The 21,129-nt window shown below is 35.0% G+C and overlaps 3 protein-coding genes and 2 pseudogenes across 6 annotated transcripts; 3 read left to right on the top strand and 2 right to left on the bottom strand.

Moving 5' to 3' along the window:
• The first annotated feature begins 932 nt into the window (after positions 1-932).
• On the top strand, positions 933-7,202 carry LOC120121730 (annotated as a pseudogene).
• A 1,065-nt stretch (positions 7,203-8,267) lies between these two features.
• On the top strand, positions 8,268-11,241 carry LOC120121693 (SWI/SNF complex component SNF12 homolog). The gene is made up of 2 exons (XM_039141004.1): positions 8,268-10,278; positions 10,841-11,241. Exons 1-2 carry the CDS (start codon positions 8,753-8,755, stop codon positions 10,911-10,913), a joined length of 1,599 nt encoding a protein of 532 aa, XP_038996935.1. The 5' UTR covers positions 8,268-8,752; the 3' UTR covers positions 10,914-11,241.
• A 1,092-nt stretch (positions 11,242-12,333) lies between these two features.
• On the bottom strand, positions 12,334-15,288 carry LOC120121694 (annotated as a pseudogene).
• Positions 15,289-15,459: 171 nt separating this feature from the next.
• Positions 15,460-17,052, top strand: LOC120121697 (transcription and mRNA export factor ENY2-like). The gene is made up of 5 exons (XM_039141010.1): positions 15,460-15,626; positions 15,709-15,796; positions 15,881-15,975; positions 16,815-16,891; positions 16,960-17,052. Coding segments are annotated over exons 1-5 (336 nt in total). The 5' UTR covers positions 15,460-15,624; the 3' UTR covers positions 17,034-17,052.
• Positions 17,053-17,696: 644 nt separating this feature from the next.
• Positions 17,697-20,284, bottom strand: LOC120121696 (B2 protein-like). 4 transcript variants are annotated; one of them, XM_039141007.1, is made up of 6 exons: positions 20,149-20,284; positions 18,911-19,476; positions 18,700-18,800; positions 18,250-18,333; positions 18,042-18,152; positions 17,697-17,956 (listed from the first exon to the last, which is right to left on the bottom strand). In XM_039141007.1, exons 2-6 carry the CDS (start codon positions 19,464-19,466, stop codon positions 17,912-17,914), a joined length of 897 nt encoding a protein of 298 aa, XP_038996938.1. In that variant the 5' UTR covers positions 19,467-19,476; positions 20,149-20,284; the 3' UTR covers positions 17,697-17,911. The 4 variants fall into 4 exon arrangements, with proteins under 4 accessions (XP_038996938.1, XP_038996937.1, XP_038996939.1 ...); XM_039141006.1 differs by having other exon boundaries at positions 20,155-20,180; XM_039141008.1 differs by lacking the exon at positions 20,149-20,284 and adding an exon at positions 20,044-20,148.
• Between the last annotated feature and the right edge of the window lie 845 nt (positions 20,285-21,129).

The raw sequence follows: 21,129 nt of genomic DNA on the forward strand, positions 1-21,129 counted from the left end.
AAGGCTTTTAAATTTCTTTGTTCTAACCAAATTGTCTACTTATTTAATTGTTTTAACTTTCTTTCCCCTATAGCCTATTGAAAGCAGTAGTTCTAATCCATTACAACTTTTATGAAAGATATATGAACCCAAACATAGGTAGTTAATGTTGAGAATTATAATTTTAACTGGGTTCTTATTATTAAAATGATAACTGTAAATGTTAAATAAATATGAAAAATATAAAAATTACGTGAACTAAGCTATTCGTTAAGTGAGAATAATAAATAACAAAAACGAATGCATGGTATTGTAATTCCAACAGTATCAGCCATACTAAATTAATAAATCTCTCCAGCAAATGGGGGTGCTTGCAATTGTAAATTCATTTCTGTAATTCCCAGTTCTTTATTTTTATTTTATTATTTTCCCTATATATCATCTCTTCTCTCTCTTGCTCTACTTCAAGTGTTAGTGTTTAACCTCTACAGAATTGCAAGTCTAATAAAAATCTCTTTTCCCCTTCCCGGGTAAGCTTCTCCTTCACTCTGCGCTATTTATCTTTGTATTTTGTTGTTTTCAAGCTTTGTTTTGATGATTCTTTTGGCGATTTTCTTATCTATGTTCATCAATGGATATTTATTATCTGCTTAATTTTTTCAATCTTTGATCAACTTCTGTTATGGATCTTCTATCTTGGTTTATTTTGCTTTATTCAGTTTAAATTTCTGCGTAGGATTGTGTTAAAAGATTAAATCTTGGCATTCCAAAGCCTGCATGTGAGTTTCATTATCTTTTGAATGTTTGATCAACTGCTGATATGAAATAATCAGGTTCTTCATAAGCATAAACTAGATTTTTAATCAGGTTATGAAACAATCTGGTTTTGTTTTGTAGGGTGTTTTTTTCTTCTTCTTTTTATGTAATCTTTTACCTGTTTCTGTGAAAACAACATGGCTGCGGATAGCTTTCTTATGCCCCCATGCCGAAAGATTCGGATTCGAGAAGCTAAAGAACTGAATCCGAATCGTTGTGATTCCTCAGGTGTAGAAGAATCTCAGGATGCAGATTACCCTTATGTTCCCCAACTCAGTGATGACATCGAGAAATCGATATTGGCTCGATTTCCTCGATCTGGAATACTCACGTCTTGTATAGAGTGGTGAGTTGTTTAAGGTTAGGAGGCAAATTGGGTTTAAAGAATCATCTATATGCATGTTAGCTAGTGGGGGAAACTGTTGGGGGCATTTGATAGGCTATTCAAGTGTTGCAGGCAGCTGCCGGAGTTACCGTCGAGGGATGTGTGCTGTATCGGTGGTGATAAAGAGTCGCTTTGTGCCGGAAGCCACTTGATTGTGTCAGGAAGAGACTACACTGAATGCAATGTTGTGTGGAGGTTTGAACTCGAAACTAGTAAATGGTTTAAAGGGCATTCGATGATCGATCTTCGATGTTTGTTTGCCTCTGCCACTTGTGGTACATTCGGATTTGTAGCAGGTGGAATCGAGATGGGGCTACTAGGGGCAAAGGTGTTGAATTCAACCGATAAATATAATCCGGAGACCAAGTCATGGGAAAGTTGTTGAAAATCGGTGCAAGTGGCACCGAGAGTTGCTGAAAGTTGGCAACAATAATACACCGAAAAGCTGGCACTGATTTTGTTGATTTTTTAGCAATGATAAAATTGTACATTTAGTCCATGTACTTTAGGATATTTATAAGATTAGTCATTAAGCTTCAACTATAAATACTCTAACCCATTTAGCTTTTAAATCATCCCAAATCATATTAGTTTGCTCCCAATACTAGAGAATTTAAAGAGTTTTCTTGAGAGTTGTTTTCTCCTTTTTATCAAGAGAGAGTTGTTATTGTTTTCTTCTTGTTAGATCGAGAGAAGTTGTAATTCCTATTTTCTCATAGTGAAATTCTTCTACCGTTGCCTGTGATTTTTACCCTATATTATTTAGGGGGTTTTCACGTAAAATTTGTGTCTTATTTATCTTCATTTTTATTTTCTCAAATTATCAGTTGTGATTTTGCTCTATCCGATAGTCGTATTCCGCGACAATTGGTATCAAGAGCCAGATTTGAGTGTGTAATATCTACTTATTGTCTTTGTGGTTGTCACTAAAAGGTGGATCCTCCAACATAAGAAAGTAATAAGGTATTACCCATTCTTTGAAGGTTTCAGAGAACTATTCACGATAGTGAAATAGTGGGAGCTATATGTAATAGAAGATATGACAACGAAATTTGATATTGAAAAATTCAATGAGAGAAATTTCTCATTGTAGAAATTGAAGATGAAGGACATCATGAGGAAAGACGTTTGTCTAGAAGCTATTAGTGAAAGGCCGGTAGATTTCACAGATGACAATCGAAATGGACGAGAATGCTATGACAAACTTTCATCTAGCATTAGCATATGAAGTATTGTCAAGCATCCAGGAGAAGAAGACAACTAAGGAGATATGAAATCATCTCACCAAATTGTACGAGGTCACATCATTGTACAATAAAATTTTCCTTAAAAGGAAATTGTGTACTCTTCAGATGCCAGAATCTACTTCAGTGACGGAGCACTTAAACACGTTGAACACTTTATTTTCTCAGCTTACATCCTTAAGATGTACAATAAGAGAACAAGAACGTGTTGAACTTCTACTTCAAAGTCTACCAGATTCGTATAATCAACTCATCCTCAACTTGACAAATAGTAATGTCACCAGTCTAGTCTTCGATGACGTTGCAGCTGCTGTTCTACAAGAAGAAAATCGGCGCAAGAACAAGGAAGACAGACAAGTAAATCTGCAAACAATCAGAAGCGTTAACAACGATGAGAGGGAGATCAATAGAACGTGGCCAAAGCAGCAGTCACAAACATGGTAGATCAAAATCGAGAAGCAAAAAGAATTAAAAGTGCTACAACTGTGGAAATAATGGTCACTTGAAGAAGGATTGTTGGAGTCTAAGTAAAAACTCCAATCCACAAGGCAATACCACAAACACTTCAGATGATGGAGATGCTCTATGTTGTGAAGCATCAACCACCGTGGAAGGTAGAAAAAGATTTGCAGATATATGACTCGTTGATTCGGGAGCAACATATCACATTACCTCAAGAAGAGATTGGTTCCATCATTATGAACTTGTCTCAAGAGGATCTGTGTATAGTTGCAATGATCATGCCTTAGAGATCGTTGGCGTGGGAACCATCAAATTAAAGATGTATGATGGAACAATTAAAGTTGTTCAGGATGTGCGGCATGTGAAAGGCCTGAAGAAAATTTTATTATCTTACGGATTGTTGGATAATAATGCAAGCAAGATTGAAACACGGAAAAGAATCATGAATGTGTTCTATGGAGCGCTTGTGGTGATGAAAGGCAAAAAGATAGAAACAAACTTGTAGATGCTGAAGGGAGAGACTTTGCTAGAAGCAGAAGCCTCTGTTGTCTTATGTAGTTCAGATTCTAAAATGCTATGACATCAGAAACTTGGACACATGTCAGAACAAGGAATGAAAGTCCTTGTGGAGCAAAAGCTACTTCCAGGCTTAACAAAGGTATTTCTTACTTTGTGTGAACATTACATAACAAGTAAGCAACATCGGTTGAAATTCAACACGTCAAATTCTAGAGGCAAAAGTGTTCTAGAATTGGTTCATTCTAACGTATGGCAAGAACCAGTTACATCCTTAGGTGGAGCAAAATACTTTGTCTCATTTATTGATGACTACTCCATGAGATGTTGGGTGTACCCTATTAAGAAAAAGTCAGATGTGTTTTCAACTTTCAAAAACTTCAAAGCGCGGGTGAAACTTGATTCTGGAAATAAGATCAAGTGTTTCAAAACAGATAATGGAAGAGAATACACAAGTGAAGAATTTGATGACTTTAGCAGGAAAGAAGGCATCAAAAGACAGTTCACAGTGGCGAATATTCCTCAACAAAATGGAGTGGCAGAGCAGATGAACAGAAACTTGTTAGAAAGAACAAGAGCAATGTTGAGGGCTGCAGGCCTAGAAAAATCATTTTGGACAGAAGTAGTCAATACCGCCTGTTATTTGGTGAATCGAGCTCCATCAACTGCAATAGAGTTGAAGACACCAATGGAGATGTGGACTGGTAAACCAGCTGATTATTCAAACCTCCATGTATTTGGAAGTGTCGTGTATACAACTCTCAAGAAATTTGAAAGTTGGATCTAAAATCCAGGAAATGCAAATTCTTGGGGTATGCTGATGGAGTAAAGGGGTATCACTTGTGGGATCCCACTGCCCGCAAAGTGATCATCAGCGGGGATGTTATCTTTGTAGAAGATAAACTACAAAGAAAAGAAGATAAACTACAAAGAAAAGAAGACGATGATAGCGCTAAAAAGTTTGAGACTACACAGATACATGTGGAAAAGGAGTTTGAACTAGGAGATTCTTCTGAAGCAGAACCAACACATGATGAACAAGAACCAGAGAGTTCTGAAGCTCCAACAACTCGTCAATCATATCGTGTGAGAAGACGTCCCAATTGACACTCAGATTATGTTATAGAAGGAAATATTGCATACTGCCTTTTAACAGAGGACGATGAGCATCAACATACCAGGAGGCAATAAACAAATCAGATATTTCACTATGGATGATGACGATGCAAGAAGAAATTGAAGCCCTTCATAAAAATAATACATGGGACCTTGTGCCACTACCATGAGGAAAGAAGCCAATTGGTAATAAATGAGTCTTCAAAATCAAGAGAAATGGTGACGATCAAGTTGAGAGGTATCGTGCAAGACTGGTGGTTAAATGATATGCTCAAAAATAATGTATTGATTTCAATGAAATCTTTTCTCCTGTGGTTAGACTAACAACAATTCGAGTAGTCTTGGCAATGTGTGCTACATTGAATTTACATCTAGAGCAGCTAGATGTTAAAACAAATTTTCTTCATGGAAATCTTGACGAAGAGATTTATATGCTCCAGCCTGAAGGTTTTGAAGAAGAACTTGGTTTGCAGGTTGAACAAATCTCTGTATGGTCTAAAGCAGGAGCCAAAGTGTTGGTATAAGAGATTTAATTCCTTCATTATGTGCCTTAGATACAACAGACTTAACGCATACCCTTTTGCTTATTTCAAGAGGTTTGGTGATAACGATTTTGTTATATTACTATTGTATGTGGATGAGATGTTGATTGCAGGACCCAACAAAGATCATATTGAATAATTGAAGGCACAACTGGCTAGGGAATTTGAAATGAAGGACTTGGGATCAACAAACAAGATTCTGGGGATGCAAATTCACCGAGACAGAAGTGATAGGAAGATTTGGCTTTCACAAAAGAATTACTTGAAGAAGATCTTGTCACGATTCAACATGCAAGATTGTAAGCCAATTTCTACCCCTCTTCCTATTAACTTCAAATTATCCTCTAGTATGAGTCCTAGCAGTGAAGAAGAGGGGATGGAGATGTCTCGAGTGTCGTATGCATCGATAGTGGGAAGTTTAATGTTCGCTATGATATGCACAAGCAGTGAGAGTGGTTAGTCGGTACATGGTGAATCCAGGAAAAGAGCATTGAAATACAATATAGAGGATCCTGAGATACATCAAAGGGACCTCAAATGTTGCATTATATTACGGATGATCAAACTTACTTATCAATGAGTATGTCGATTCTGACTATGCAGGGGATTTGGATAAAAGCAAATCTACAACAAGATATGTGTTTAAAGTTGCTGGTGAAGATGTAAGCTGGGTTTCAAAATTGCAGTCAGCTATGGCTAAATCCACAACAGAAACATAATATGTAGTCTACGCAAGACAGTAAAGAAACAATATGGTTGAAGATGCTATTGGAAGAGCTTGGGCATAATCAAGAGTATGTCTCTCTGTTTTGTGACAGTCAAAGCGCCTTGCATCTAGCAAGGAATCCATCATTTCATTCAAGGACAAAGCACATACGAGTTCAGTACCATTTCATTCGTGAAAAGGTGGAAGAAGGGACAATAAATATGCAGAAGATCCATACCAAAGACAACATAGCAGATTTCATGATGAAGGCGATCAATACTGATAAATTTACTTGGTGTCGATCCTCTTGTGGCCTGTTAGAAACGTAAGCAACATGAAGGTACAAGGTAAAAAAAATGGTGTGAAGATATGATTGTTCCAATCAAATCTTCAAGTGGGAGATTGTTAAAAATTGGTGCAAGTGGCACCAAAAGTTGTCGAAAGTTGGCAACAATAATACACTGAAAAGCTAGCACTGATTTTGTTTATTTTTTTTTGCAATGATAAAATTGCACATTTAGTCACTATAATTTAAGGTATTTACAAGATTACTCCTTAAGCTTCAACTATAAATACCCTCATTTAGCTTCTAAACCATCCCAAATCATACTAGCTTTCTCCCAATACTAGAGAAATTAGAGAGTTTTCTTGAGAGTTGTTTTCTCCTTTTTATCAAGAGAGAATTGTTATTGTTTTCTCCTTGTTAGATCAAGAGAAGTTGTAATTCATATTTTATCATATTGAAATTCTTCTATCATTGCTCGTGGTTTTTACCCTATATTATTTAGGGGTTTTCTACGTAAAATTTGTGTATTCTTTATCTTCATTTTTATTTTCTCAAATTATCAGTTGCAATTTTGCTCTATCCGATAGCCGTATTCCGCAACAAGAGTCTCCCATATACGTATAAGAAAAGAAAGCTTTGCTCAGGTTGTTTCATGGATGACAAGTTCTATGTAATAGGAGGGAAAGATGAAAAAGACATGGAACTCACCTGTGGGGAGGCTTATAACAAGGATAAGAACACATGGGAACTAATACCGGGAATGCTGAAAGACGACGATAATCCGGTGGTGAAACGACAATCACTGCCCCTTCTAGCGGTGGTGAACAACGAGCTTTACTGTCTCGAAACATCTTCGAATGAGCTCAAGATGTGCCTTAAGAACTCCAACACATAGAAGAAACTTGGAGCGGTACCTGTTACAACTGATCTTCATAAAGGATGGAGAGTGGCTTTTAAGTCGCTTGGCAACGAAATGTTGGTGATTGGATATTCATCGGCCATTGCAAACAGCAACGGCAATTGCAATGGTATGACGATATACACTTGCAGACCGGAAGCCGAGAGAGAGGAATTGCGATGGAGGTGCATCGAGGGATACAAGGACCGTCTAAACTTCTTTCTGCTCAACTGTTGTGTGAGGGTAGCTTGACCATACAGTGTTTAATAGGTTGAATAAAAGATGGAGGGAGGAGTTGTAAGAAACTTCCATATATGTTGTAGTTCCATGTGCTGTGTGCTTCAAAACCAAACTTTAGTCGACATACACAACCTGCTGCCTTTTCAATTTCCATATATTCTCCTAATCTTACTTAATTTTGAACCAAATAGGGAAAATTAATGTTGAATTCTGGTGTTTTGAAGTGAGGTGAAATAAATTTTAAATTCAAACTTTTTTCTTTTTTACTTTCAAGGAATAAATTACTCATTTTTACTTAAATTTAAAATATGACAAGTTAAGAAATTAATTAATTAGAGAGGTTAAAGATGGTAATACTGTCTCATCTTGTATGGATTCGAAATTTAATATTTATTTTAAAAATTTTATTTAATAAAAAATATGATGAGTTAATAATTTTTTAAGGTTTAAGCTGAAGAGACATTGATAATTATCAATCTATGAATATTTAAGTTCGATTATCATCATTTGATCATATGAGTTGTCATGATTGAATTATTTTTTAAAACATTTTTTGTGTTTTGTGATGATTATTTTTCTATTTCAAAATTAAATATGTATAGACCAACTTGTTCTTTTATCGTAAAAACTACTAATTGATTCCTAAGTCTACAGTACAAACACAGATAATTTATGGATTACTTTATTATTTTGATTTTAAATAGTGGTCAATTAATCAAAAGAATTGTGGTCAAATATTTTTTCTATGGTCACGTTTTTTTCTAGTTTTATTAGTATATATATATAAGACATTTGAATAATATAAAATATATTTGATATTTTTTAAATGTGAAAATAGAAGGGAATGAATTTTTTTTAGTTGTATTTTTAATAATAAATTTGAAAATGAAATAATTATAAAACTCTGGTGAAGTAAGTCAAGTTTAGTAAAAAAAAAAATGAGGCAGCTAACTCGACCCATAAGATTGTAGCAGGCTGAGCCGAGTCTGTTCTAGGTCGGGTTCGGATACGAGCACGGGTACTGATGTTTAATAAATGGGAAAAAGAACTGAACGAGAGAGAAAAGGAAACATTCGGGAGAGACACATTCGGGAGAGACAGGAGACGGAACTCTGTGTAGCTGCTGGTCTAGGAAAGGCAAAAACGCTTAAAATCTCTTCACTCTTTCGTAAGATCTTTTTTCTTCCCTTCCAATTTTACGTTTTTAATCATTTCTTTCCAGTTTTATTCTCCTTAATCTCATAATGTAATCCCACATTCTTCATTTCTTGCACTTTTCATCTTTGTTTCCCCTTAATTTCCCCTTTGTTTCATATTTAGAACTTTTGGGGGTAAGATTTAGTTCAAATTCAGCTCCCTTGAGGGATTTTGCAAAATTAGGGCTTTTTCGGGGGGACATGGGTACCCTTTAGGGTTGAACTTCTAAAGGTTTAATTTTGAAGGGAATTATTGCTTCTTTGGGTGTTCTTGGTTAGTGGGCTGAGATAGCCCGGAATTTACTTTTTTGCGGATGTTTTAGATCTTGATGAATATTTGATATTTCCCGGAGAATTAGATTAGTGATGTCCATGAATGGGAACAATCCCCCAAAAGGCCTTGGGGCGTCTTCGTCGCCATTTGGAAACACGGGGATGGAGCCTCCTTATATGCCTGGAAACCCTGGATTCTCACAAGCACAGCACAGTGCTGGTTTGCAAGCTCAATATCAGCTATCCCACGCTCAGGCTCTTACTCAGGCTCAGTCGAAAGCTCAGGCTCATGCTCAACTCCAAGCACACTTACAAGCTCAAGGTTTGTCCCTTAACCAGGCTCAGAATGCTGGCATTGGGAATTTAGGTTTGTCTTCTCCGTACATGTCTACTCCTGGCAGTGCAAGTGCAAAGAGGGTCCTTCAAAAATCCCCCATGCTCCCTCCTGTTGTTCCTATGATGAACACAATGTCACCTTTGCGAACAATGGAACTTGCATCTGCTGCACGAAGAAAGAAGCAGAAGCTTCCTGACAAACAACTACAAGATAGAGTGGCAGCAATTCTTCCCGAATCTGCTTTGTATACCCAGCTTCTTGAATTTGAGGCACATGTCGATGCAGCATTAACTAGGAAAAAAGTTGACATTCAGGAAGCACTTAAAAACCCACCTTGTGTTCAGAAAACTCTTCGCATATACGTTTTCAACTCATTTGCTAATCAGATCAAGACTATTCCTCAGAAGCCTAATGCTGAGCCTCCCACGTGGACCCTTAAGATTATTGGGAGAATCCTGGAAGATGGAGTAGATCCAGATCAACCTGGGTTTGTTAATAAAACAAACCATTTATACCCAAAATTTTCATCTTTCTTCAAGAGAGTAACAATTTCCTTGGACCAGAGACTATATCAAGATAATCATATCATTATATGGGAGCATGCTCGATCGCCTACGCCTAATGAAGGTTTTGAGGTGAAGAGAAAAGGAGATAAGGAGTTCACTGTGAATATACGGTTGGAAATGAGTTATGTGCCTGAGAAGTTCAAGCTCTCTTCAGCTTTGATGGAAGTCCTCGGTATTGAGGTTGACACACGCCCCAGAATTATAGCTGCAATTTACCATTATGTGAAGGCTAGAAAACTTCAAAATACAAATGATCCGTCTTTCTTCAATTGTGATGCACAACTTTTTAAAGTTTTTGGGGAAGAAAAAGTGAAATTTATGATGGTTCCGCAGAAGATATCACAGCATTTGTCTCCTCCACCACCCATACATTTGGAGCACAAGATCAAGCTTTCTGGGAATAATCCTGTTGGGACTGCATGCTATGATGTCTTAGTGGATGTTCCTTTTCCCATACAGAGGGACCTCTCAGCTCTTTTGTCAAATGCAGAGAAGAGCAAAGAGATCGAGGCTTGTGATGAAGCAATATGTGCCACCATAAAGAAAATTCATGAGCACCGTAGAAGGCGAGCATTCTTTCTAGGTTTCAGTCAATCACCAGTGGAGTTTATTAATGCTTTAATTGAGTCTCAGAGCCCAGATTTGAAAATGGCAGCTGGGGAAGCTAGTCGAAGTGCTGAAAAAGAACGACGATCAGATTTCTTCAACCAACCATGGTAAGCTCATTTCTCTGTTTAGTTGCAGTTGTTTTTGTTTAATTTTGGATCATTTACCTCAAGTTTAAAACCTAACCTATAATTTCAAAATATTCTGTAATTTCCACAGATAAATGATAATATCTTGCATTGTGATTGATATGTTAGCAGCCTCAGTCTCCGATTGATCCTTAAACCCTATTGCATCTCACCTCTAATTGTGGCATAGTATTTATTACTATTCCTGAAAATTTGTCTTCTTTTGCTGGAGACAGCTGTCAAAGCAGTCTTTATATGTATAGCCCATACTAGCATCTTGTTTAAGACTTGAGATTTGCTCACAGAAGTTTTGACCAACAGTTTTCAGTATTTGAGATAAACTGTTGGTCCACTGCATCTTGTTAGTCGAAGTCTGAGTAGTCCACTGCATTCTTTCGTATATATTATGCTTGGGTTGTAGTATATTTATATGCTTTGTCTAAATTAATTTCTTTGGGAAACCTTTTGAGAGCAATAATGGTGGTAATAGTATTTGTGAAAGGATGAAGAATAATTAAATTTCTCTTTTGGTGACTCATTACAGGGTTGAAGATGCTGTTATACGTTATTTGAATCGCAGGCCAGCCGTTGGAAGTGATGCTCCAGGAAGCACTTGAATCATGGCTCCGAAGTTTTGGTTGGGACCCAGTATGTTCTTTCATTGATTTGAATCATGCATCAACAGCAGACCCATTCCTTACGGAAATAGAATTGTACTGTTGCTGGATGGCAATTGAGAGGGATGTAGAAAAGGAAGTAGCTTGTGTAGGCATAAATATCATCAAACTTCATTTTTTTAAGAGTAGAAATTAGCAAGAAGATGTTTTTATTTCGTTAAAAATAGTAATTTATATATGGTAGATTCATGGCTGCTTTCTTAGTTTGACATCAATGTTTCTTCTTGGTTTATATAATGGAAATGCAGTGTTTATGAATGTGGATTGAACACTGGAAATGGCCAATTATGTTATATTTGGTTTATTATTATCATTGCCTAGTAAGAACGATATATTTCTTTTACCAAATATACCCTTGATGCAAACACTTCTTCCTAGGTATAAAGCAAAAGAATCGAGGGTGATTGAAATTAGAACTTGACACGGAATCCAATCAAATTCAATTTGATTAAATAAGTCAGCAATTTGGATATTAAATATTTGGAAGGAACTATGTTGCAAAGCTTTCCGTATCCTTCATCACATTTGATAGATTAATGGTTTCTTAATTTTTAACTTCAAATTAACACAAGGACTATTTAATTGTAATTATGAATAAGTAGGTAAGTTCTAAAAACAAATAATAACTCTGATATATATCGACAAGTGATTATAAAAAAATATTAAATTATACTTAACCATATAAAACACGGCTATTCAAATTTGACACTTAAAAGTCTACTTAAAAATAATACATCATCAATAATACAAGAAACATAGTTTTACACGAAAAAAACTTGCACATTATCAATGGTATCAGATACATTATTTTACACAAAAAATCATTTAAAAGAAAAGTAAAAACAACAAAATCTAAAAAGGTCTCAACCCGGGTTGCACCTAGTTTTGATAGATTAGTCTTCCAATGGAGATTTTTTTACATTCAAAAAGACTCGAACTCGAAACTTACTTAAACAAAATCATGCTACTTACCACTTGAACTAATTCCCATTAATGATGTAACAATATTTTAACTATCATGATAACTACAAAATTTAGTTTAGTTAGATTTTTCTTTATAAAAAAATAATTATAGAGAATTAAAAAAATCAAAAAATATTATTTTTGTTTAGGGTATAGTTTGGAAAGGTGTATTGATTAGATGGTTAATTCAACCATTCAATATTAGCATTTATGAGTCATCTGATTATTTAAAATAATTAGTTTGATTGATCAAGAATGATGTTTCGATTGTTGATTTGATTAAATTTGTAAACTAAAGGTAAGTTATAAAATAAGTATTAAAATTATCTGAATTAATTTACACAAAATATATATATTAATCAAGTAAGCAGCATTGTATTCACTACTGGATTTTGAAGAAAAAAAAAATGCTATATTTGCTTTATTCTTCCAAATGATGATGGTATACAGTATTCCTGTTCCTTTGAAGCACACGGTATAACAATCTCCGTCACAGTTACAAAGACGAACCAGACATGATTCTCTTACCTTAATTTACCTTCTTTAAATTCTCGTGGTTCTTTATGGACAAATGTTCTACCAGTGTTACAGATGCTTCCTCCATTTTCTGTGTTCTTGCTGTCTGGCAAAATATCTTATATAAACATAAAGGGAAACAAACCTTGCAAGGAAAGGCAACATCTGAAAAAAAAATATCCCCAAGAAAAAAAATAAGGTCGTATGATAAAATCGTACAAATGCAAGGTAAAATTTTGAATATCACATTGCTTAAATTGCTAGCCCCTTCATATTCAGGTAAAATAAAATTATACTGATGTTAAACATAGGAAAGAAAAGATATGCATGAAAACTATTCTGGAAATCTGAAAATAACTATGCAACTCATACCTATTAAAGCTGGCTTTAAACTTTTTACTTTCTCCAGGTCCAGTCGAAAGCTAAACGTTTTCTACAGCGCTCATCTGAGTTGCACGTTTAAGAAGGCTTCTGTAGTCAATACTTCTTGACCACTCATCAATCTCGCGAGCACGTAGAACAGGCAGTGGATGTGAGAGTTGTCGCGTTTGAGCATTTCTGAACATGAGATAATTAGCGACAACCAAAAGGGAAGTGCTAGGGAGAATTCTAAATTGCTTAATTCAAACCATTGGTTACCTTATATAATAACCAATCGGGCTCGAAGAAGCCTTATCATAAGAGCGAGCTTGCTCCAAAAATGCATCCACATTTAACTGGTCAGCCATGGATGGGCAGCCACCAGCTAACTTCATCAAAACAGAGATGACAACCTCTTGTAGGCGCATCACAAAGAAAGTCAGAAAATGGAATCTCAACAATTTAATTGCAGATTATGTTGGCTCAGGGAAAGATGCTGCATACCTTGGGATCTTGTGCGACGAGAAGGGCTGCCCGATCACAAGTAAGCTCTGCAGCCCTAAGCCAACGGAATAACTGTTCCTCTAAAGTCTGAGCTATAAAGCCACCAAGTCCTGTAAAAACAAAGGTACTCAACGCTATGTTGTATAGTAACTGCATATATACTTCCACCTGATATACATACAACCAAAATTAAGGTATTTAGGGATAAAATAGTTTTTTTTAGGATAAGATGGTATGGGCCATCTAAATTTTATATACTAGTCCCCTTAAACATGGTAGTCCCTGTAAATCATCATCATCATTCACCCTCAGCAAACACTGCAAGGTACATGTCAGCACATGAAAAGCAAGCCCATGCTTATGTATACTGGCAGCACATATGCTTCATCAACAATATATTAGTATCCTCAAAATGTCAAGTGCACCGGACTTAAGCTAAGGATCACTTATCCTGAAAGTCCATAAGCTCCTTTAGTCTCGTCTGAGACTTTTTTCTCACACTTCTAATGTGCTCTAGTTAAATAAAAAACATAACAGAAAGAAACAAATTCATACCAGGAATAGTATAGGCTCCAAGTGTGAGAAGATTTGCAAAGGTAAGCCAGACACCATGATCACATTTGAGATGACCCAATTCATGGGCCAAAACAGCCTGTTTCAAAGTTGCAAAACACTAAATTATGGCACTTTGTCTTTTAAAACACAGCCCTACTATGGGAAATAAAGCACATCTAATCCGATTTATACATATATAATCACAAATATGCATATGAAAACATTTTGTAATAGTAGAAGATCACAAAGAAAAGAAAGAAACCAAATCAAACTAAACAAACAAACAAACTTTTATCGAGAAGGATTCAAGTAGCACTCAATGCACTATAAAGGGAAAATCAAAATGAATGGACAATAAGGTTAAGACGTTTTATGAAAGAAAGAAAGCGGGAAAGAAGTGAAAACCTGCAGTTCATTTCGTGTCAGAAGCTCCACAAGACTAGTATGAATGACAACAAATGGTTTTTTACCACTTATAGCCAATGTATAAGCATTTGGAACAGGACTTTGCCGAACATAGAGATCTGGAGGTTCAATATTCAATATACCGACAGCTTCAATCATCATTTTATGAAGTTCGGGAAGCTGATACAAGAAAAAGACAGTAATTTGAAACAAGTTGCGGTGGATACAACCAGAAAAACAAGTTTTGAAAAACAACTTTCTAAACATCAAGTAACCTGGTCTTTCGAAACAAGGACTGATGTCCCTATATTCTCAAGAAGCATGATTTGCTCTGTCATGGTTCCTGCTACAAAGCATTAAAAAATAACTAGTTTAACATTGAGATTTACCATAATTATAACCATTTGTTTTGGACTAGCCATAGTTTCAAAGAAGTAAATAAATGTCAAAATTACGTGATTTTCCTTTAAAATCTTGGAATTTCCTCCCTTTTAATCAAATTTAGTTTTTTTACGATCTAGTTTTGACTTTTTTAAAAATATGCAAAAATGATCAAATTTAATTAGTAAAAGCAATTACCTAGTAAAGCTCTTCCTATTTCTTAAGCCCTGGAATCGCTTTCAATAGCAGCGTGTTCTACAACCAAAACAAGAAAATCAAATAAATTATGAATTAAATTCGTTAAATTTCCGATAGAAACCCCACCTGTTTATCGAGTGGATGCCGGAAATCATCAGCGTCGAGGTCCCGGAACACAAGCGGAGAAGCTCTGGAGTAAACCAAAACCCTAATTCTTCCATTTCTCTTCTTAACCGGTCGGAATCCGATTGATAACGGAGCAACGAATCTGGACTCCGTCGGTGCTCCGAAGGTGGAACGGAGGGAGGACGTCAAAGAAGGCTTTTGAGAAGTAAAACAGAGAGAAGAGAGAAGCAAAGAGGCCATTGATTACAAGAAAAAACACGACAAGAGAATGAAACAATGGTTAGCGTCTATGGAAGAGATTGAAATTCTTTGGATTTTCTTTTCATTTTATTAGCGAATTTTTCAAAGATATTTTTTGTAATTTTATGGTTACCATTTGGCGCCACTTCTTTATCTTCCGGCCGTTGACGTATTAGGTTTTTCCGCATTTTCAAACTAATCCAAGGGACAAAATAGTAAAACGTTTCATCATGTAAAACCTCCCAAACGCTGCCGTTTCAGGAGGTGGTCGCCAAAGGGGAAAAGAAATTAAAAATTCCCGTCTTTCTTCTAACATTCTCGTTCTTCAAGCTGTTTCCAGGATAAAATTTTATTCAATTTCTTCTTTCGTTGATTTTTCGTAGACCAATAGAGCTTTAAAATCATGTAAACCTCTTGATTCTATTTAAATTTCAGTGAATAGGTAACCAAGATCGCATCTTTAAATTAAATTGATTTTTCATAACAGGAAACATTCAGTAAATCGACCACCAACTCCAGATGCTGCAGAAGATCAAGGGAAAGAACCCACCCTTCAAGAAATTATTAACATCAAGGTCGTTTTTTCTCTATTTTAATTATGGAACGGATTCTGGGTGTTTTTTAAAGTTTATTTACTATGATTTCATTGAATTTTGCAGTTGATCGAGAGTGGGGAAAAAGAGAGATTAATGGAGCTGTTAAGAGAAAGGCTTATAGACTGTGGTTGGAAGGATGAGATGAAAGCTATTTGCAGGTTTTTACTTGTTACTGTTTCCTTTCTTCAGGTTATCGTTTGAACTTAGGTCAATGCTAGTTTCTTTGCAATGTCTGAAAGTGTTAGTAACTTCGAATCGTTAGTATCAAAAAGTCGACAGAATGTTGAAGATTCATAGATATAGAATTAGAAATTAGAGTAATTAGAATCAAGTAGTTTCATATTGCTGTATATGAAAGGATTGGCAATTGTAGTATCTGAAAGTGGATAGTTTTGAATATTCACAGTTGTTAAGGCAATTAGAATACTTAGAACTAATTAGTGTTATCTTATTAACAATACTTCACAATCGTTTTTTTTTTCCAACAGCGGGTTTTATTAAGTGATTAATCCATGGGAAAAAATTTGTTGTGGGGTTCTTAGGTTTTTTTTTTTAATTGTTGATTCCTACTATGTATAAACACAATGTGCAGGCTATGTCCAAATGTTGCAGATATGCTTATGCTGCATTTTCTGGATGCGACGGAAAGCTAGTGGTGTTTTCTATTATGATCATGTATGAAAGATGCTTAGGCTTATTATTTGATGCATCTAATTGTATATAGCAATGTGATGTCGTGTGACGCTTCGGAGAATGACAACACATCTAAGTATGGAAATTCTCCTGTTAGTTGTGAGAAGCTGTGTAACCCTTGTTGTTGACCTTTTCTTCTGAAGGACATACAATAGATAAATGAAGTGTCATTTCATAAAATAGATAATGTTCCACCGATGGCTTATTTCCTGTAAAATTTAGTTTTTTATCCAATAAGCTATTTAGTTCATTGTGTGCAATCCTGATTATTCTTCATGAAACATCTTTCTGTTATGAATGATAGGGCGTATATTAAGAAGAAAGGAAGAAACAATGTCACTGTAGATGACCTTGTGCATTTGATCACCCCAAAAGGAAGAGGTAAGGATCTATTTTTTTCCTTCCGTTATACATTGTTTTATGATTTGGTTAAATCCTTGCTTATGCAGCTTCCGTTCCCGACAACGTAAAGGCCGACCTCTTGCAAAGAATTCGTACGTTTCTCATGTCTGCTGCTCTTTGATCATCAGCTTGCGTGGGAAAGCAATAGAGTAGTTCATTCTTGTTTTATGGGTTTCAATGGAAAACTTGTTAGAGTTTGGCTGTACCAGCAAGTCTTGTTTAAGGTGATGTTGTTTATGAAATAGCTTAATACTATTAAGCCAAAGGAATACTCATTGTTCACTGCAAGTTGGATGGAACTTCGTTTATGCTTTATTGATGTTTACAATTGTCTGCAACTTTGGGATAGAAAACTCTGCTTTGGTCCTCTGGTGGAAGTTGAGTTTATTACTGTTTCGTGAGGTGGCTGGCCTTAGGAATGATAACAGCGTGTACTTGTTCTGTCTTTGTACGTATTTCTTTGATGACTATCCTTTGGTTTGTCTTGTGCATGTTTGATGTTTCAATGAACATAGTGGCTGTTGAAACGAGCATATCCTAGTCTAATTATAACTTAACTAAGATTGTTTTGATATTATCATTTGCTTGATCTTGAACTTAAATGTCGACCTTAGAAAGCTAGAAATAGTAAGGATTGTTAAAATTTTACTATACATCCATTCTGTCAGCATTAGGAGTTTCCTTAGAAAGAAGATAGGATATATGTATAAGCACAAAAAGGCATCAATACCTTCTTTTCTTACTTTTAACATATTACACATATCATTCCCTTTCACATCTTGCAAGTCTATCTATAAGGTTTTTGATTCATAGATTATCATGCAAAGAGGTTTTACAAAGCATCTTGACAAAACACTAATGCATTTATTCAACTGGCCAACTTCATTTCCTACTTTTTTTTCAAAGATGATTTCACCAACCGGACTTGCACCCACAACTTGCGTTCTATGAAAATCTTTGAAAAGCACACTGCTGATTTGCACTCGGCTAACATTTTGCTTATGGAGAGCCTGCTTGTTCACAAAGGTCTAATAGATCCAAAGTCTGCAAAGTTCAGAACCAAACTTGTTAGCTTTTGATAATAAAAGAGAATAAATTGTTGGGGCGAACTTATAATTGTTTTTCATACCTCAGGAACTGAGAGCTCGAGACGAAACTTAGGACCATCATAGTGGTGCAAGACTGGCCTAAAAGCATCCTCTTCCAATGCTTTGCAGACTTTCCTAATACGGATTCTCACCTATGTATTAGGGTAGAAAATTAAAAGGCTTAGGGTTAGTACAATCTTCCACTGAAATAAGCAATACAATTATAGGAATGATAAGCCCAAACTTCACCTGAGCAGGAAACCTTGACTCGCCTTTACACTTTTTGTCTTCCCAAGCAGTTGGATCAATGTTAGAACCCCCAAAACATGCTGCCTGTTCATATAAGAAATAGGGGGGGGGGCGAGATTAAAATGATTGTCACATCTATTTCTTCTATGAACATAAATTAACCCTGATTGTCATATCACTCCAGTATTACAAACTTAATACATTCAAGGCCTATCTCTTCCTTTTGGGACTGAGGTGGAGGTGGTTGAAAGAGAAATCAATCTCACCATTAAAAGGTATTATTGATAAATCTGATTGACTATCACATAAATCTAGCAAATGCAAACATTCGGAGAAAGAAAGTAACTCCAACAGTTGAAGGGCAATACTATCATTGCCTAATCAACCAACATCATCAAGCATCATAAAGTGCATGAAAAGAACGTTAGATGAGAATGTAGGAGAACAAACCTCAAAAATACCATGCAATTGATGACTAGTGTAGTTATAGAGAAAGAGAGGCAAGCCAGGTGTGATTGCCCGAACAGAGTCCCTGTATCTTGGTGGTAAGCCTATTAAATGAGATAATAGCAACATGTAAGGACTAAGAATTCCTACCTAAAAATGTTAATAATGGGAATTAATGAACCAACAATTACATATACGAGAACATAAATCTTACCAAACAGTTGACGCTTTAAATCTTCCTGCATTGTATCATTGTTACAAACAAAGATGTATCCTCCAAGCACTTCATTTCTTGGAAGTGTCTCCGTGGCAGGCAAAGTCTTGAATCGTTTGTCAACAACATTGCTTGTCTCATTGCTGTTGTTATTGTTATTGTTGGTGTTGCTGTTATAGTTGACGTCTTTGCTGCTATGATTGTTGCCAGCGAGGGTTCCAAGGGTATTGCTGTTGTTTTTCTGGTAAACAGCATTCATATTGTAACTACCATTTTGGAAGGAACTTTTGCTTACATTATTTCCAATCTTGGAGTTCAAATTCAACATAGTAAAGTTAAGGTTCTCAAATTTGTTGTCTTCCTGGAACCCAAATTTATCCCTTATCCTCATTTCAGCTGGACCCATAGAAAGATCTAGATTGTTCATACGTTCACCCTTTATCCTCGTCTGTTCAGCCAGTTTTGATGCAGCCATCAACCATTTGTTATCCTCTGCGACTTTCGATTGTCCACGAAGATCATCTCCCAACTGCCAAAAGTTATTCATGTTCTCCATCTTGCAATTCCTAATCAGAGAAGACAACATAATTTGTAAAGAATTGTTAATTACGAAAGAAAACATAAAAATAGACCAAAAACAAAGCAAGCACGAGAAAAAAAATGAATGCAATGATTCATCATTTGATTCTTTCTTCCTTTAAGAATTTTCCTAGCTAACACTTGTAAAAACATTTAAGAAAAAAATCTTAAACAGTCAATATCCACTCATTTCTACCCAAATGAGACATAAAAACCTTGAGAATTGAATCATCATTTGATCTAAAGAGAGAATGTCAAATCACCAAACAAACAAACGCTCGAAAGATCACATTTCATTAACATTTTTCTCAAAACACAAACAAAGCTCAGAAATCCTAAAACTTAAAGAGTCCAGTCTGCACTTGACTAAAAAAGAAACAAACATTTCTCCAAATCCGAACCCAACACAACAAAATTAAACTCAAAAAAGAAAACCCACACCTATAAGCAACTCAAAAGCAAGTCCCACAAAATCAAAATCATACAAATACAAAGGATTTAAAAAATAATGTTGAGATTTAACAAAGAACTAAACAAAGAGTAGGATACTTCACCAGATAAGAAGAGTAAAGCTTCTTTAGCACAAAGGTTGATTCAATAGATTTAGAAGCCAACTTTAAAGTAAGATTTGGGGATCCTATGGAAAAAGAAAATAGTACCTTTACCCTTTCATTTATGGCTTTCTGCTGTGCTGTGTATTATGAAGTGGATTTTGTTTTTTATTTCATTTATAGATCCTTGTGACGATAGTGCCCCTCGATAGTTCTACTATTTTCAGGCTTTTACCCAGTTCGGTTTTCTTTAACAAAAGAACAGGTGGAAAGTATTTTTGAAATTAAGTGCGGTTCGGGTTTAGTTCTCTTTCGTTTACGCGCCCCACTTACCGCGTGTAAAACACCTTTTGTTTTTTTAAAAAACTTTGTTAAATATATTTTAGGTAAATATCTACTTGACCAGTTACCTGCTATTTAAGTTTTGATATGAAATTTATATTAATATGACATTATACGTACTATTATTATTATTATTATTATTATATTTTATCGATGAGTAATTAAAATAAAATCAAAATATAACGTTATGTATAATTTTAAAAAAATACTAATATATTAGTGATCAAATAAGTATCTATTTATTATTTTTTTATTTTTTAATAGTATGAGGTGATTAAAGGTAAGATATATTTAAAATTTTTACTCTACTAACAATAATACATATGCACTTTGTAAATATAACTACTTAAACTCAAATCTCTAGTAATAATGTAATAATGACATTATCTTTTATTATTTTACTATTGACATCGTTTGATAAATTTATTTATTTAACATGTTAAATTGAGGGTAATGCATTTTTTTAGTTTTGGTACCACTTATATTGCTAAAATAAATCATAATAAAGTTTGTTAATATTTGTCCTAAATATCTATTTTGAAAATCTTAACATTAAATTAAAAAAATACTATTGATTGTTATTTATTTAAGAAAATATTATTTAATATATATATTTACTTTAAAAATATTTAAGATAAGGATATTATTATTATGGAAAAAAATCCAATCATGCTTTTGTACACCATCGTTATTTAGACTTCAGTTTCTTTAAATTTTCTATAAAATCATACGTGATATTATTATATT

Source organism: Hibiscus syriacus, unplaced genomic scaffold (genome assembly GCF_006381635.1).
Source record: "Hibiscus syriacus cultivar Baekdansim isolate YM2019G1 unplaced genomic scaffold, ASM638163v2 tig00110378_pilon, whole genome shotgun sequence".
Lineage (NCBI taxonomy): Eukaryota > Viridiplantae > Streptophyta > Magnoliopsida > Malvales > Malvaceae > Hibiscus > Hibiscus syriacus.

Excerpts from the sequence above, each read along its gene's own strand:
- LOC120121693 (XM_039141004.1), top strand. The coding sequence starts at position 8,753 with ATGTCCATGAATGGGAACAATCCCCCAAAAGGCCTTGGGGCGTCTTCG. Across the intron at positions 10,279-10,840 it reads GATTTCTTCAACCAACCATG|GGTTGAAGATGCTGTTATAC; the intron begins GTAAGCTCATTT and ends GACTCATTACAG.
- LOC120121697 (XM_039141010.1), top strand. Across the intron at positions 15,797-15,880 it reads AAGAAATTATTAACATCAAG|TTGATCGAGAGTGGGGAAAA; the intron begins GTCGTTTTTTCT and ends TGAATTTTGCAG. Across the intron at positions 15,976-16,814 it reads GAGATGAAAGCTATTTGCAG|GGCGTATATTAAGAAGAAAG; the intron begins GTTTTTACTTGT and ends TATGAATGATAG.
- LOC120121696 (XM_039141005.1), bottom strand. The coding sequence starts at position 19,724 with ATGATGATTCAATTCTCAAG. Across the intron at positions 18,801-18,910 it reads TTTAAAGCGTCAACTGTTTG|GCTTACCACCAAGATACAGG; the intron begins GTAAGATTTATG and ends CTCATTTAATAG. Across the intron at positions 17,957-18,041 it reads TCGAGCTCTCAGTTCCTGAG|ACTTTGGATCTATTAGACCT; the intron begins GTATGAAAAACA and ends TGAACTTTGCAG.